This window comes from Poecilia reticulata, linkage group LG5 (genome assembly GCF_000633615.1).
Source record: "Poecilia reticulata strain Guanapo linkage group LG5, Guppy_female_1.0+MT, whole genome shotgun sequence".
NCBI classification, from domain to species: domain Eukaryota; kingdom Metazoa; phylum Chordata; class Actinopteri; order Cyprinodontiformes; family Poeciliidae; genus Poecilia; species Poecilia reticulata.
Window position 1 is genome coordinate 4,792,575 of NC_024335.1, and position 16,205 is coordinate 4,808,779.

Consider the following 16,205-nt stretch of genomic DNA (forward strand, 5'->3'; position numbering starts at 1 on the left):
GTGTTATTAGCAGACAATAATGAAGCAACTCATCTGGACTTAGCGCTGCTTCACGTAGCAATGATAAATTGCATTCTAGATAATGTTATAGTATAATGTCTAAGCCGCTGCCTTTTATAAAGCATGTCTTGCTCTAATAGTGTGCTGTTTTTAATTTCTGTTTACGAGAATACAGCTGAACATGGTCTCCTTGCTTCTCATTCTAAATCTACATTGTTTTCTTGTTTCATTTGCCTCGCTGTGATTGGTTTAGGTTGCCATCAGTTCAGCAGGCATCCAACCTTGCAGAGAGGCAGCGAAGCTTCACTGCTCCCTGCAAGGCTGATGACCTACTTTCCCACTCCAGGCAGTAGCATACTGTATCCAGCAATGTAAAAATTCCTCCATTATTATCCATCATGCATGTGAAAATGGTTTTTGGGTGCTACTGAGTGGGAGGTGGCTGCATGGCTACCTGAAAGACTCACAATTTTGGTTCTGTAAACAGGCACCACCGCATCCAGCTTGCTGTTGTACGTTAAGGCAATTAGAGTTCTGTTCTTCAGAAACCGAGGCGGCGGGGAGTCGGGAAGAAAGAGGAGCAGAGAGAGAGGCTTGAGCTTAGGTCTGCTATAATGGAGGGACGACTGCAGGAAGAGAGTTAGTAAGAGGCAAGTGAATGGTCAATAGAAGGAAATTATAAGAAGCTGTCCTAAATTAATTAAAAAAACAACAAGAACACTGTTTCGGATTTATTCCTGTGACTAAAGAAAGTATTTATGCTTTTATACCTAGATAGTTCTTTCAGTTCAGTCTGGTGTTTTTTGACTAGACAGTCACACTATGACAGTTTTGCAACATTCAAACCCTCCAAAATGTTTAATATTTTCCCAAAACTCTTGGGGATCATTAAGATGGGACTTTTTGCACGTGTGAGGCGGTCCTCCTCAACGGTTTTCTATTTGGATCTCTCCCATGGGCAACAAAATGTATTTCTTATTGTTTAATCAGGAACTCTGACCTTTCTCTCTCTCTCTCTCTCTCTCTCTCTCTCTCTCTCTCTCTCTCTCTCTCTCTCTCTCTCTCATGAAGTCTGCAGTGCTTTAAATGTTTTTTCTGGATTTTCTTTGTGTCATTAAGGATGAATAAATAATGCTAACTCAGGGTTATCTTAGTTGGCCAACCATTAATGAAAATTACACCTTTGTAAGGACTATTATTGTGATTTGTTGCATTCTGACAGCCTTAGAAATATGTTCTGACATGCAAGTGATTTTCTTTAGATCAGGAGATGATCTGCTGCTTTTTGAGATATTTCAGCCTACTCCATGTTCTATTTAAGGGACTTCTTGGGTCTGGCAGTGCAGTGGTCAGGCCCAAGGATGGTTACACATCAGTCAACCCATGAGTTAGCATTAAAGGTGGTTATATTTTCAGATAACACTAGATTGTTTTTGAAAGTTTTCTTTTGCCACCTGTTGAAAACCCCTTTTTGTGTTTAATAGTAGTGTATAAAATATCAAATTGTGAGAAGGTTTGTGGAGCAGTGGCAATTGTTGCATTTTTATGTTTTAAATAACAAGTAAACGATCAATTTGCATACATTTGTCATAGTAAAGGGATACCTTGAAACAGTTTTGACTAGATACTGAGTCCAGAAAACTTGTGGAAGAAAATGTTCCTCTGGATATTGGTGCTACATTCAAGGTAGCACCAGCTTCTCTAAAGTGGTAAAACGAGCTGACCAAACCTTTTGGAGCTCCGCTTGGGTTGCTAGGTAACGGCTTAAGCTGGGGTTGCTAGGTGAGAGGAACATTCCGGAGGTTTTTAAACCTCGAAACCTTGAACAACATATATGGACTCACAGGTACATTCACATGCGTGCCGTTTGCCACTACTAACACTCAGACTGTATTTTGCATGATCGCTTGGCTATAAAAAGGCACAACGGCTCGTCTGCGCTCCTCGATTTACGACCGTTGCTTTTCAATAAGGCCTGAAATAGTAAGAGCATACGTGTTTTTTGTGTTTTCCATTCAGTGTCATCAATGCCCTGAGGAGGCTGTTCTGTAAATGGTTGAAATAGTCAAGTGAATGGGAACAGTCGTGACACCAACAGTTGCGGGCAGTGAGCTGGGATTAGAGAAGGAGGAATCGTGCCACAGCCAGGATAGTGAGTCATCTTTCCGTGGCATTTGCTCAGACAATAGGTGGCCTATGACGCTGGCATATGCTGAAATGTGGTAACGGGCTTACATGCTGTTCAAAGCAAAATGTTTCTGCAAAGGCTATGCTACTGAAGAGTTGTTGTGTGTGTGTGTGTGTGTGAGACACAGACATATGAAACACTGTTCCTAAAGGGACTGTATTCAACTGGAAAAGTAGTTTATTTGCTAATGAGTTTTTCTCTTTTTGTTGTTTTAGTTGGAGTTTTCAAACTACACTGAACCTGTAATTAAAATAAGCTGCTCTGCAGATTACCTTCATGTTTCATAGTTTTGCTGCACATTGGTGAACCCTATTGAAACATTTACAAAGAAGTAATTTCTATTCAACGTCCCTGATTATTCCAAGGCTTTGTCTCGTACCACCTTATTACCAAACCAAACTTATTTGTCACAAAAGCTGCTACATGTTCTGTCATGTTGTCTTCCAGCACTTTTTTGAATTGGCTTGTTTTTAACTAATTTCCAAAAACTGTCTGTTATCATGTAATGTGTGGATCACTGTAAAGCTAATAAACTAAACTGTTTTAACTTAACACAACTTAAAGCAATAATGTCTACTCTGAAACTGGTGTTGTGTGCTCAGACTTGGACCAAAACATTACTGCTGACCTTTTTAAACTGCCAACAGAAACACATCATAGTCTGGCTTCAGAGGATTGTTGCTGATGCTGCACTTTCACTTCTGCAATGGCAAATTTCCTTGCTCTTGTGTGGCAGCATGTGCATTGTGTCTCGTGCACATCTACTGAAATGTAGGCATGCAAACATAAGAATCACAGCCCTCTGTTGCATGCACATGTCTAATCAAATTGTAAACCTGTGCTAGAAGTGTGAAAAATTGACAAACATACACAACTTGATTAGAGAAGGTGTTTTAATTAGGTTCAGAATGTTGCTTCTAAAATGCAGTTTACGACCATTTTAATGCCCTCAGACATCTGAACTTTGGTGTGTGTGGTGTTACTGAGTGAAGCATCTCAAAGTTAACTACCTTCACTATTAATTAAATGTTTTAAAGCAAAGTAAGATTGTAAAGGGAAATTGTTTTCTACTACATCTTAAGTCATATCTGCAGTTCATTTAGGTTGCAATAAAGTTCAAAAGGAGGAGACATAATAAGATGACAGGAAGGCCGTGTGCTGCAAAGTTGTGCTGTCCTACCTTTGGTCTATTCTAACTTTGCGGTGGAACATGGTCAATTTCAAAATATCTTCAACATGTTGGAAATCACAGATTTTAATATGATCTGGAATTCAAACACCTCACAAATCATGCTAATTGCTAACAAAACATGAGGCAGATGAACTTCTTCATCATTTTGTCTGATAGCATTAAAATCACATTTTATAGCAATCGCTCGCTTATGTTTAGAGTGTGATGTTGCCTGTTCTCCTAAACAGATGATCAATTGTAGTTTATAGCTTCAAGGCAGAAAAAGGTAAATGGACTGAATTTACCTGAAACTGGAGCCAGGTTCTGTTGGTGGTTTATTCCTGTTAAACGGGTGTTTTTTTTTCTTCTCCACTGCTTTCACATGCATGAAGGATTGGTGTAAAGTCAATGCAAGCGATTGCATGCTGTCGCTACATGCTCGCTGCTAGTCAGTTGCCTGATGCAATCTGCTGGGTGTCCTTAAGTAAAAAGCTTTTTATACTAATTTGAATAATGAACTGAGCTTAATGCACTGTTTGATAATCAATTGGAATGAATGTGTGATTGAATTGCAAAGACTTTTTTTTGTGTAGCGTCTTGTAATGACATTTATTGTGAATTGACGCTATACAAATAAACTGAGTTGAACTGAATTGAACTCAAGGTGCCTGACACTACAGACACATTCACCCATTCAGACTCACAACCTGCACATATTTAAAATACTGATAACCCTAATTTAGGGTTAAGTGCCTCAAGGGGACGCCAACCTGACCGGAGGAAGCTGGAATCGACGTTGCATCTTTTTCACACAGTTTTCAGCGTCTTTCCTGGATAGGATTTATAGTGGGGGGGGGGGTTTCTTAATATATGCAGGATTCTAGTTGGCCTGCATATTCACACCACACAAAGTTAATATGAAGTGCTCAGCTTTTCCAAAGGGAATCTGTGCCCTCCAAACTGCACCGAAACGATTTGCATCTTCTCCCAATTGCACACTGCTATTCTCAGCCAATTTATAATGTGGCCTGTCCTTGCTTGAGACTTGTAATTAAAGCGCATGAACCAAATGCAGACCTCAGGAAGTCACCTGATCGTAATGGATTCCCCCCACCCCCTGCTCCGGTGGCGTTTTGGGTTTCGTGTAGGCCTAGCTATCCTTCAGTGACATTCAGTCATGCAATTTCTTACTTTTATCCGAAGAGACACTTTGCCAGGAGGTTTCCCACTTCCTTCCTAAAGAACTGGTGCTTCTTCCCTTGAGCACCAGCAGCATGCAGAAGCCAGAAAAAGCGTGGCATTATCTCTCCCTGTCCTGGCTTCTCAGCCTGAGACGCAGCCACTTGAATTTAATATGCGTTTCCTTAATGAGTCTTTTTATTTCGATGTCAATGGAAGCTGTAAGTGTGCCACAGTGGATCATCTTAAATGTGTGTTTTGGTCAGTGTGTTTGTATGAGCAGTTGTACTTTTCCTGCTTTCAAAAGGGGGAGAGGAAATTCAAACAGACGTAAAGTCTGACTTCTTTTATGCCAGCAGTACAAAAAGACAATTATTTAGGCCTTGCTCAAAAAGACAATTATTTGTCTTTTTGTAATTATGTCAGACTAACATTTATGAACAATTAAGTTTTCCAGAACAGCTTACAGGAAACGCCTTAAAAACTTTGTTTTTAAGAGTAGTTGTAGCTTGACATGAGTCTGTAAAGTGTAACATGACATAATGCCAGAAAAATGATATTTATTCCCACTGTTGCAGAAACAATCCAACACATCCCATCTGATCACTGATCAGGGACAGTAAGATGTTCCTGATCCTGATCACCAATTTATTATTTTTTTGTGTGAATGCTCTAGTAAAATTAATCATTCTTCATTTATTATATTATTTCTGGTGCTAAAATAGAAATTTATTTGTCATGGACCTTTTTATGCAAAGTATTTCCCCAGTTCTACACTTGAATAAAAGTATTGTTTGCTACTCATAACTCAGCTGCAAAATGGAAGAAGCTTTTTGGATGAGAGGTGAAATATTTTCAAGAAGTCCGGTTGCCTCCTACTTTAGAGAGAGCTAACACCAGTGCTATTCGGTTATTCTGATTATCATACATTGACTAGTAACAATATATTGTCAGTAACAATATAATGCAGACTTACTGAAATTCTGAGTTGTTTCCAGGGTCTAATTACATTAAATATAAACCCCTTTTTTATGCAGTTCTGCTCCTTTTTGAATAATACTGACAGTGTAACCAGTTGGTATTAGCTGCTCAATTAGCCATGTGCTATTTGCTCCAGTTGGCTGATTAACAAGCACAATACCCATAGCTTGGCAGAGTGATGAATTGGGCTCCTTTAGTTTTCACACTATTACTGTTCACCTTTTCATGGACGGAAATATCTATAAACAACCAAATTTGTCTTTCTTGTAAGCGAAACCAAAATGTAGAGACCTTTTTCACCCATGTTTTGTAACCTGACATGATTCAACCATTAAAGACTTTATGTATATTTAATCCCCAGATGCTTGATATGAATCCTGAAAGGAAGCATATTTTTTTCTTGTTTTTACATTTAATATATGATTTCCATTGTGAATCATTTTTTTCATCACCATGGTAATTAGTAACTTACAGACTCAGGATAATGTCTGAAACATGAGTCTCACTTGCATAACATCACACCTCCAGTACTGAACTCTGTATCAAAAGAAAAGTCAGCATGTGATGCTTTAGCTAATGATGAAAGGACGGTGACATTTCTCTCATGGTGTTATTGCCCACCTTTGCTTAGTCACAGTGACCAAACGGAGGATGTGCATTGCATGCCGCTGCGTGCTAATTAATAACGCTCAAACTGTTAGATTTGAACACCAGGTTTCACCGTCCAACCTATGTCAGTTCAGATCCACATCCACCCCCGACAGATTGTGATTTGAACACGAAGAAGCAGACATCTGGCCCAATATAAACCCCTCCCTGTGGGCATGCAGTGAGTGAGCAGTTAGACTCCATGTTCATCAGACATCGAATGATTGCAGGTCCAGGTGTGAGGGTATTGTAGTGTTAAACGGGGAGGTATTAGGTAAGATATACTTTTTTTTTTTAGCTTTATTTCACCATCAAAACCATACTTTGATTTTCTCATTCATGACTGAGAAATCCTTGAATCTTCTGTGGCAGCCTTCGAGGGATGCTTAAAACACCTGCTCATACAAAGCTCTGCGTATTTCCACAAAGCCTCTGCTTGAAACTGCACCCCTCTCCTGTGCCTCCTGCATACTGCTCCACTAGACTAGTGGCAGCAGCAATTGGCAAACACCTGGTGAAACTGTGTGTCTGCTGAGCTTATTGGATAAACTCCTTCTAACGGTTGTCAATGACATTTTGAGTAGATATATTGTGATGACGTCCTGAAGGTGGAGTAGCCGAAAGAGTAGGAGCTTCTTAAAGAGACAGAAGCCCATTATCAAGGTGTCAAATGTTTGATAAATACAACATTTTTATAACAACTGAAGGTAGTTATAAAGGTGCCATTTATAGCACACTACCCTGGTGCTATAAATGGCACTATGTGCCAGGAAAATACATACCATCCTTTAAAAAAAATTGTCCACGTGCGTTTAACAATTATATAATTACTATATAAAACCAGAGAGGTTTTGGCAACCAAAAAGACAAATATCCTTTTTGTTTGTTTGTTCCTGTTAAGCTAGCTCTCATTGGTATGTACTCTGAAAGGATGGGTGGAAATGTATTTGCTCGATATCAGGACATGTCATCCTCTTATTGAGCAGACTCTGTGTCATCAGAAGTGCGTAACTGAGAGAGCTGCCAAGCACCCATCATGGCTAGCGAGAGAAGGAAATGCGAATTATGGTTTTTCTTTTCTCCACCAAGTTGGATTTTCTTATCACTGATCCTCTTTTTTTGACACTCACTGGAAAACAACACGGGTACTCCTACAGATAGTTGTGGTTAATGAAGCAGGAAATGGAAGTGGTGTTGTCTTATCCCCATCACAAAACAATCCAGAGTTTGCTGTGCCAACAATAAAAAGTCAAAGTTTTAAGGTCTGCAAATAGATGTCTGTGTAACTGTTTTGCCCCCACTGCGTACCAAACCCCAGACTCCATGTGGCGTTTCTAATCAAACTCACTTAATGTTCTATGCAAAACAGATATTTGTGGATTTTATTTAGCTCTATGTGAATACGTCTTAATATCAATTACATCAGCAATCATTTTACGGTCTTATAGAACCATAATTATATCCCTCAGTGGTAGAATATACTTCAACATTTTTATGTCCCCTCATAATGAAGCTTTGTTGACTGTTGGTGTCCCTATCTCATATGAAGATGAGAGTTGTTTGTTATGCCCCACTGTGATCAATTAATGTTGACACTGTTTGTTTTTGCTTTAATAAAGAAACAGCCAACACAAATGATCACCTTTAAGACTGCTTGTAATATGTTAGGTGTTAAGAGGAATACAAATAGTTTAGAATTTACTGGTGATCCCATAATACCTTCAGTTGCAATGGTTAGCAATTGTTGTGTAACTGTCAATAATGTTGGCCAATTATAGGTAGATTAAATATTACATGTTTAATATGGCCTATTTGAAAAAACAACCCTTTTCTTGGCCAAAGACATGCAGACTTGTCTTGTCCCCTTATTCCTGTTCTAATCAGACATGCAGAAAATAAACCTTTCCCTGGAGAGCTACACACAAATTCAGCAGTGGTGTTTTTGACTACGGATATTAACATTTAGCTTTTATTTAGCAAATGTCCATTGGTTTAGCTTTATAAAGACCCTGGCAGGATGTGACTCTTGGCAGGCAGACATTTTCTCATGGTGGATGTTAACCAATAGCAATAAAGACACATCCTAAATGGCATGAACACTGACATACAGAACACATTGACCATGATAAATTATTTCCCTAAATGTTTACCACATAGTAACAAAACAACAAAAGGATCAAAATAAATTTTTAGATGCGTTTCTTTCTTCTTTTAAAAACTGCTTCTGTTTTAACTTCCAGTAGCAGCTATCTGTGCTGCAGTTCTAACGCTATCATGTACATAGATAACAATTATTTCCATCTTCCTTTTTCACTGCATCCTTAATGTGAAATTACAATGATCCCATATGCAACCATAGCACATTTCTAGCATATTAAACTGGCCAAATCATCGGCAAAGAGACTGGTTCCCCAAAAATCCAATTCTACAGGGCTGTTAGTAAAAATTGATCTTCCAGTTTTTGTTCATCTCACAGTAAAATAATTGATCATATTTAAAAAAAATGTTTAGCACTGCTCAAAATGTCTTTTTTCTGTGAGGTCATTGCTACAAAAAAGTCAGAATTACAATGTTTCAGTATTAGAAGGATTGTTTAAGATGCTTTGATTTTGTAGCTCAGACATTTTTACTCTGAAAGAGGCAGCAGAAGTCAGTGGCTGATATTTGTGGAGCAGGAGGCAGCCGCTGATGGATGGCTGAAGGGTTGGGGTGAGGTCACAGGCTCCATAAATTGTTTCTATTCTGTCACAGTGTTTGTGTAGCACTTAGACTTGCTGTGTACTAAAGAAAATGCAGGGAGCTGTCATTTTCTGATACCTTTGGTTAATCTGGATGAAATCTGTATATGTCTGTCCGGCTTTCACATAATGACACCAGCAGCTTCCCTTTCACAATAGTTATAATCTTGATCTCAAATCTCAAACACAGTATTAATACCTTGGAACGCAACAAAATACATTTTGGCAGTTCTTTCTTTTCCTTTTTGAACGCTAAGAAAGCCAAATAATGTTGACTTATTTTCGGTATTGTTTCATAATTGACTTTCAGCCCAAAGATGTATGACAACAATAATGTTTAGTCTGCACCGTTTATTCCTTCAATTTGCAACAAGCTGACTTTCACCTGTAAAATCTGATAGAGGTTCAGAAAATTTCCCCCTGAAGCAGTAGAACAGTGTCTTATCCTCATAAACCACCCTGGGAGAAAGATTAGAAGCCTCATCTCTTTCTTCCTTTTTACAAGCGTTCACCTCCTGCTAGGCTTCAAATATTAATGGAAGCGTTTTATTTTTGTGCCAGGAAGGTGACCTTCACTGTGTGTGTGTGTGTGTCTCTGCAGAGAGAGTAATACTCCACTTTCTCTTTACGCGGGACAGTTTTTTAAACTTCGGCTTTCAAGCCAGATTGTGCATTTACAGTCCTTTCTTTTCTTTATCTTCACCAAAGGCAGTCTTTGACTATTTATGACAGAAGTACAGACCTGGGAAAAACTGGAAATTTAAACAAGTTTTCTGATTTAAAAAAAAAAAAAGAAGTTGGAGATTTGATGTTTGAAATATTAAATTATGAAGAGCAAGTTGATTTCAGAAAAGCTGCTCTTCATAATTCATTAAGTTAATCTGCCAGGTTTAAAGTATTAGCTTTAATACATTATTGATAAAGAATGTTTTGAAAAGTTAACTTTTATAATGTGTATTAAAATATAATACGGACGAACAAAACAACTGTTTAGGTGTGAATTTGATGAACATTGATTATTGGTTGATTATGCCTTGGGCAGGCCTTTTCTAGAGGTGCAATGAGACGGTATTACTGATTCTGACAGTGCTTGAAAAGTGTTGAAGAACTGCCACCCTCAATTTTTTAACGCTATTTATTCATTGAATAATTTTGTTACGCTTGATTTGTTTATAAAGAATTTTTTACGTATAAACGAAACAAAAAGACAAAGCGTATCATTGCCTATTTCATGGTAACTGAAGTCATACTCAACTCTGAAAGTCAGACAGAAAAGGAATCAAAAAAATCATAAGACGCAACAAATAATTCAATCTGTTTAAAGACTATTTATTAGTTATGCATTGCAACGATAGTTAGCTTAATTTGAATTTTTTTTTTCCCACTAAAAACGGTTTTATCAGCTTTTAGCTTGTTAAAACTAAAACATGAGATACAACATGTCAATATTTCACTGAGGTGCAGAATAAAATAAGAAAACAAGAAAATAAATTATGAAGCTGCTGAACAGATTTACAGATTTAGTAAAATTTAAAAGTTAAGTTTTTGTAATTATTTTTAAGTTGGCTTGTGTAATGGTTTATCTGTTGACTACACTCTTCTTTTTAAAAAAAACAAACACTGGAACTAATGGGGGAAGATCATTTGTGTCCGTGGCTCACGTCCGCACATATGGGAACATAAATAAATGTAAACAACCCAAAGGACAAAAGAGCCAGGTCATCACTGGGTCACTCATGTCTTCAGAGCAGAACAGTCACTGCTGCATCTGAACTTTGTTCTAATTATTTTGCAAAAACAACACTGGCCTTAGATTTATTTGTAACTATTAATATTTTAATGTCTCAACAGGTGCTGGGGAGTCTGGAAAGAGCACCATTGTAAAGCAAATGAAGTAAGTTAAGAATACTGTTTTTATTTCACTTCTTGCTTTTGCTCACTTCCATTGTTTTTTACCTGACATGAATCCTGTACAGCAACACAAACCACTTCAATGATTATTAAACTATTTTACTATTCCATTTCTCTTTTTTCAGTTACTTCTCTGATTGGAAATGTTTTAAACCAGAACAGCAATAGTTTACAGTTCTATGTCATTGTTAGATACGATATGTTTGGATTCCTCCAATATGATTCCCAGGAATATTCTAAGTACTTATTTTTAAGAATGTATGTTTGTTAGATAAGGCTATAATCAGAGAAGCATTTATTTCTGTGAAGGATTCAGTAAACACACACGCACACGCACGCATGCACACACACACACACACACACACAGCTGAGGAAACTAAATGACTCACATTCCTCAGGGCTAACCAGGCATCGAATCCACTTATTATGAACTCCAAGTGGAAACAGTCCATTGTTTTTGAAATAATTTAATTAATACATTCAGACACGCGGATAAATCACCATGTGAGACACACATGACATCCATCTGTTACACACAGAAATAGCCTGTAGGAAGCTAGAAAAACCACAGACCTGACATCTTAAAACAAATGAGATCCCATTATAACTTACCTCTGGTCATCATTAATCACTTCAGTTTATTCCATCAAGCAGCTTCCCTTTAGAATCAACAGAATATTATCTGAGATTGCTTTTTCAGCACTTTGTTGTGCAGTCTGATGTATCTGATGGGAAATGTCTATGTGCGTGTGGAAAGGCAAACACTTCCCTTATTCTTTGCTTACAATTACAATGCTGCAAGGGATGGACTCAGCGTACTGCATCAGCTGAATGCTGCAGAGATGATGCAGTTCAGCTTATGTGTTTACCAAACTGCTGCACGTCTTCTTCTACGTCAACCTAAGACTTGGTTTCTACACTCTGCAGTTTTATCTCAATGTTTTTTCTTGGTCTGCTTGAGCAATAAGGACAATATTTTCCGACTTTCTTCCTCATCCCACCATCATCTGTTTGTTTATTCATCAGCACATCCATCCATTCACTATCTATTCCTCCCTCCCTCACATTATTTGCTGTCTCCACTTTGTATAATCAGATTGCTCCACACATATCTTCCATAAATTTAGAGTTAAGGTTTGTGTCTATACTTTAACCAAATACTAATTAGAACGCAAAATGTGAAACGCAATACGTTTCACAGTTTGACGTGGGAAGCGTAATTAACTTGATGAGAAATGTTACAAAGCGTGCAGAATACCTTTTGATTGCAGAGCTGAAAACATGAGTTTTACTGCTGTCATTGTATTCAATCTATAACTGTATAACTGTACTGTGCATCTGCTTTAGATACTTTATTTTGCTTGTCACCTCAGAAATGAAATTTGCTGGTGAGGTGAGAGCTCTCTCTCTGTACTCTCATGTTCTTCCAGCACCTGTTTTACTCTTTTTCTCCCCAACAGTGTAATCGTATACCTGTGAGGTCGGTTGCTGAGTCTTTATTGACCCTCAAGCAGAGTACTAGTGTGCATCGTTGGCCTTTTTAATGTGATACTGCTGTGACACATTATTGACTGCTTGCATGGATGGTTACCCACCTTTTACTACACTCATTTCCATTTTATGTTGTTAGAATCGATACTAAAATTGTGGATGCACTAAATCATTGGCTGTTTGACCAGCCACAGCAATTGAACTCTTCTAGACGTATCGGAGTGTGTGCCACAGGTTTGTTAAAGTCATGTTCAATTAGACGCTGATATACATGGTACAGCCACACCTGCTTTGTGTGAAATTCATTTTGGCTTTAAATGCAGAACCCCTTACAATTTCTGCCCCCTCTGCCTCTGACAAAGATGTGTGATAAAACCATAACGTAGATGATTGTCATGGAGACTTTGTGACTCCAAGACTCCACTCTCTGGTGCAGCTCTCTAAAAGTGAGAAGTTGAGAATGTCCTATCTTGTTTAATCTAATCCTCACTGTGTGTGGAGGCAAGATAAACATTGTTTGACAAGATGAACATTTTTTATCTGTCCATCCTTCCTTCCATCTTTTCATCCTTTATTCTTTTCTTCCTTTCTTTTTTCCTTCCTTGGAAGCTACATATTTAAAATCTGACCAGATCATTTCATTTTGAAAATGTAAATGAAAATGTGTGTGAATCCTTATTTCTGCCAGATGTATTTGTGCCAACATAGTCAGAAGACTATTTCTGCAGAGCAGCAAAGACGGTGTGAGGCCTCGATTTAGAAAAGCAACCGCAGTGTGTTTACATTGTGGACTTTTGAATTTCTCTATTATTTTCCACAGATAAAAATGCTTCATGTTTTTTTTTCCTGATATTTTAGGATCATCCACGAAGACGGCTACTCAGAAGATGAGTGTAAGCAGTACAGAGCCGTTGTTTACAGTAACACCATCCAGTCGATTATGGCCATTGTTAAAGCCATGGCCAGCCTCAAGATAGACTACAGTGACCCTGCCAGAACGGTAAGACACACAAACACAAGGCACCGATTAAAGTCCAATATTTGTCAAAAATTTAAATTATTTCATTTTTTAGCAAACGCTCCATTGTTAACAGCCGGGCTGAAAGCAAGCAGTTCTAATTATAATTAGTAAACCCTTTCGTGAAGCTGTTGCTCTTAAGTAACAAGCCAAAGAGCAACAAGCTGTTGCTCTTTGGCTTCAACAAACACTGTTTTATCCACACCATCTTGCAGTTCTGTATCTAATTCAGACTTTAAAGCTCACAATATGCTTTCCCTGACCAATTTCACCGGTGTGTAGCCTTGCTTCAAACCCCCACTCCTTTCCAAGCTTAGCTGCATGCTCCACTTATTTTCACGGTAAAATAACATTTACTCCCTGACTTAGACCTACCCCAGTGCAACTTGGTGAGCAAAGATTATTTTAAGGCTACGATGCCTCTGGGAAGCAGGTCTGTTTCTCACACCCTCCTGGCAATTCTTGCTCAGTCAATAACACCGGGAAGCTGCACCGGTAAAACAAACGTAGGATCATGTGGTTTCCAGCACGCATCTGTTTCACAGCAGCCTTTTTTTTTGTCTGAAGAAACATTGATGTGGTGGAAACTGGAACATGGTGTGATCCTTCTCTGATGTATCACTGCAACCTGCAGGGAAGTAGTGTCTGCCCTACTGAATTCATCATCCCCTCCATCTTTGATCTGCTCTCTCTAAGAGCTGTAATAGACACATTGGAGTCTGAAACTTATAAATACGTGAAGCTACTGCAGAAATAGTTCCTGATGGGTCTTCTGGAAGGGGGGAGTTGGGTTTGTTCAAAAGTGCTAATGGATGCTGTCTGTAGCATCAGCAGCTGAATTAATTTGATAGCCTGCTTAGTTTACCCAGCTGTAGCACGAAGAGTTCAGACATGATCGCATTATTAAATTTTGCATCATTAGAGCAATGAATTATAATTTTATGACTATCCATGACCTCCTGTCATTGTCAGGTCTACCTGTCAGTACTGGTGTGTGTCTCACGGGTGTTAATGACTCTGACGTCACTCATTCGTTTGAGGGTTTGAAGTAGTCTTTAGGTTTCACCACCGTGTGATTTTACAGCCTGGAGTTTTGAGTAAATGACTAAACTGAAGGAGAACTTGATGACTGTGTTTATGTCACTGGGGTTGGACATTTGTCCATAACTCACAGTCCTGCATGCTGAAAATGACAGGTTTGTCCTGCCATGCATGCCTGAGGACTCATTAATTTGTTAGTTGTGGTGAAGCAACAAAAAAGAAGTCTACCGTATTTTCCGCACTATAAGGCGCACCGGATTATAAGGCGCACCTTCAATGAATGGCCTATTTTAAAACGTTTTTCATATATAAGGTGCACCACATTATAAGGCGCATAGAATAGATGCCTAAGTTTGGGTTGCCAATTTGTTACGTACTCTATTATTACACATCCACATTTGTAAAGAAGTGGTATTCGAGTAGTTTATATAGTAGTCTGCCCCAGTCATTGTTTTACTCACGGTGTTGGTGTTGCGATATTGTGCCCAACTGCTTTCTGGGTAACACAGATCAACCGACACGCTGTCGCCGCAGTCTCTCTCTCTCTTCCCTCGCTCCTCTGCCCCCTGGCTTTAAATGTATTATCAAACTTTATTAACAAACCAGCGTTCTGACAACTATCCCAGCATGCACCGCGCACTTCTTCTTCTACGGGGGAAAATTAAGTCGCGCAGCTGCTTACCGTAGTTGCTAGACCTGTTGTCGCTCAATATTGGTCCATATATAAGGCGCACTGGATTATAAGGCGCACTGTCTGCTTTTGAGGAAATTGAAGGTTTTTAGGTGCGCCTTATAGTGCGGAAAATACGGTAACTTTATTCTGCTTCCTCCATTTTGCAGCCAAACCCAAGTGGTACAAATGAGGCAATATTTATGTTTATTGAGCTTTTCACCAGTTGTCTTTTCAAAGTGCTTTACAGAGAAATAAATAAAATCAGGAAAACAAAATAGCCTCAGAAATACTAAAGAGGAGTCAGGAAACATGAACAGATGCTACTATAAATGTTTTACTGAAGCAATAAGTAAAATTATTATTATAAGATCCAGTTACAGTTTGTGTGTTGTGATAAAATAATGTTTGTTAGATAAATACCCAAATACCAAGATCCATTTATTTTATTTTATTTATTTATTTTTTTTGCATGTTTTTGCAAAGTGCTTTTTGCATCATTCCTGTTCAGGGGAAGGAAAGAGAGAGGGAGATGGGGGTGGTTCTCCCTGAAAAAGGAGATTATGACAATAAAGACAACTAAAACATTTCTGAAGAAATTTAAATGGGGCCTGCCAAAGTGTGCCCGTCTGATGCTACAAATTAGCATCAATGCTAAAGTAAGCTGCAATGTTCTCAATAGCATGCGGAGAGTCACAAACATGTTCAGTAACATGGACTTACTCCATTCTGTATGTTAAAATTAGTTTACAAGTTAAAATGAGCCAAATTGCTAACATTAGCCTAAATACTGTCACTAGCATGTTGTTTTACATTTTCTTCCTCCATTCAGTATACTAAGTGTGACTAATAAATAAGAAAAATAGATAAAAGCTATTTTTAGGGAAAAGGCTAATGCTAATGGGGAGCAGTGAAATGCTAATATTTGTGCTAATGTTAATATACTGCCTTTCTGCACAGTGTATTAACCAACAAAAGAGATGTAACTTCTATCATGAATATAGATTAGCCAAAAACCCTATAAATTACAATGAAATACTGCTACTTTTACTAGCCGCCAGAAGTAAGACCCATAATCTTACTTCACTCTCATGAAGGTGGATAGAATGTTCAGTTCCAATGGTATCAATGACATCAGCAGTGATGTCATCACTCTATGATATCACAAG

General features: G+C 38.3%; 1 protein-coding gene across 1 annotated transcript in view; it reads left to right on the plus strand.

Annotated features, from left to right (window-relative positions):
- The window catches only part of gnai2b (guanine nucleotide binding protein (G protein), alpha inhibiting activity polypeptide 2b), a 49,522-nt gene that overhangs the window by 15,624 nt on the left and 17,693 nt on the right, over positions 1-16,205 (plus strand). Inside the window, exons 2-3 of the mRNA XM_008408709.2 lie at positions 10,757-10,799; positions 13,166-13,307. Of these exons, the coding sequence (XP_008406931.1) occupies positions 10,757-10,799; positions 13,166-13,307 (185 nt within the window). The remainder of the gene's footprint in view (positions 1-10,756; positions 10,800-13,165; positions 13,308-16,205) is intronic.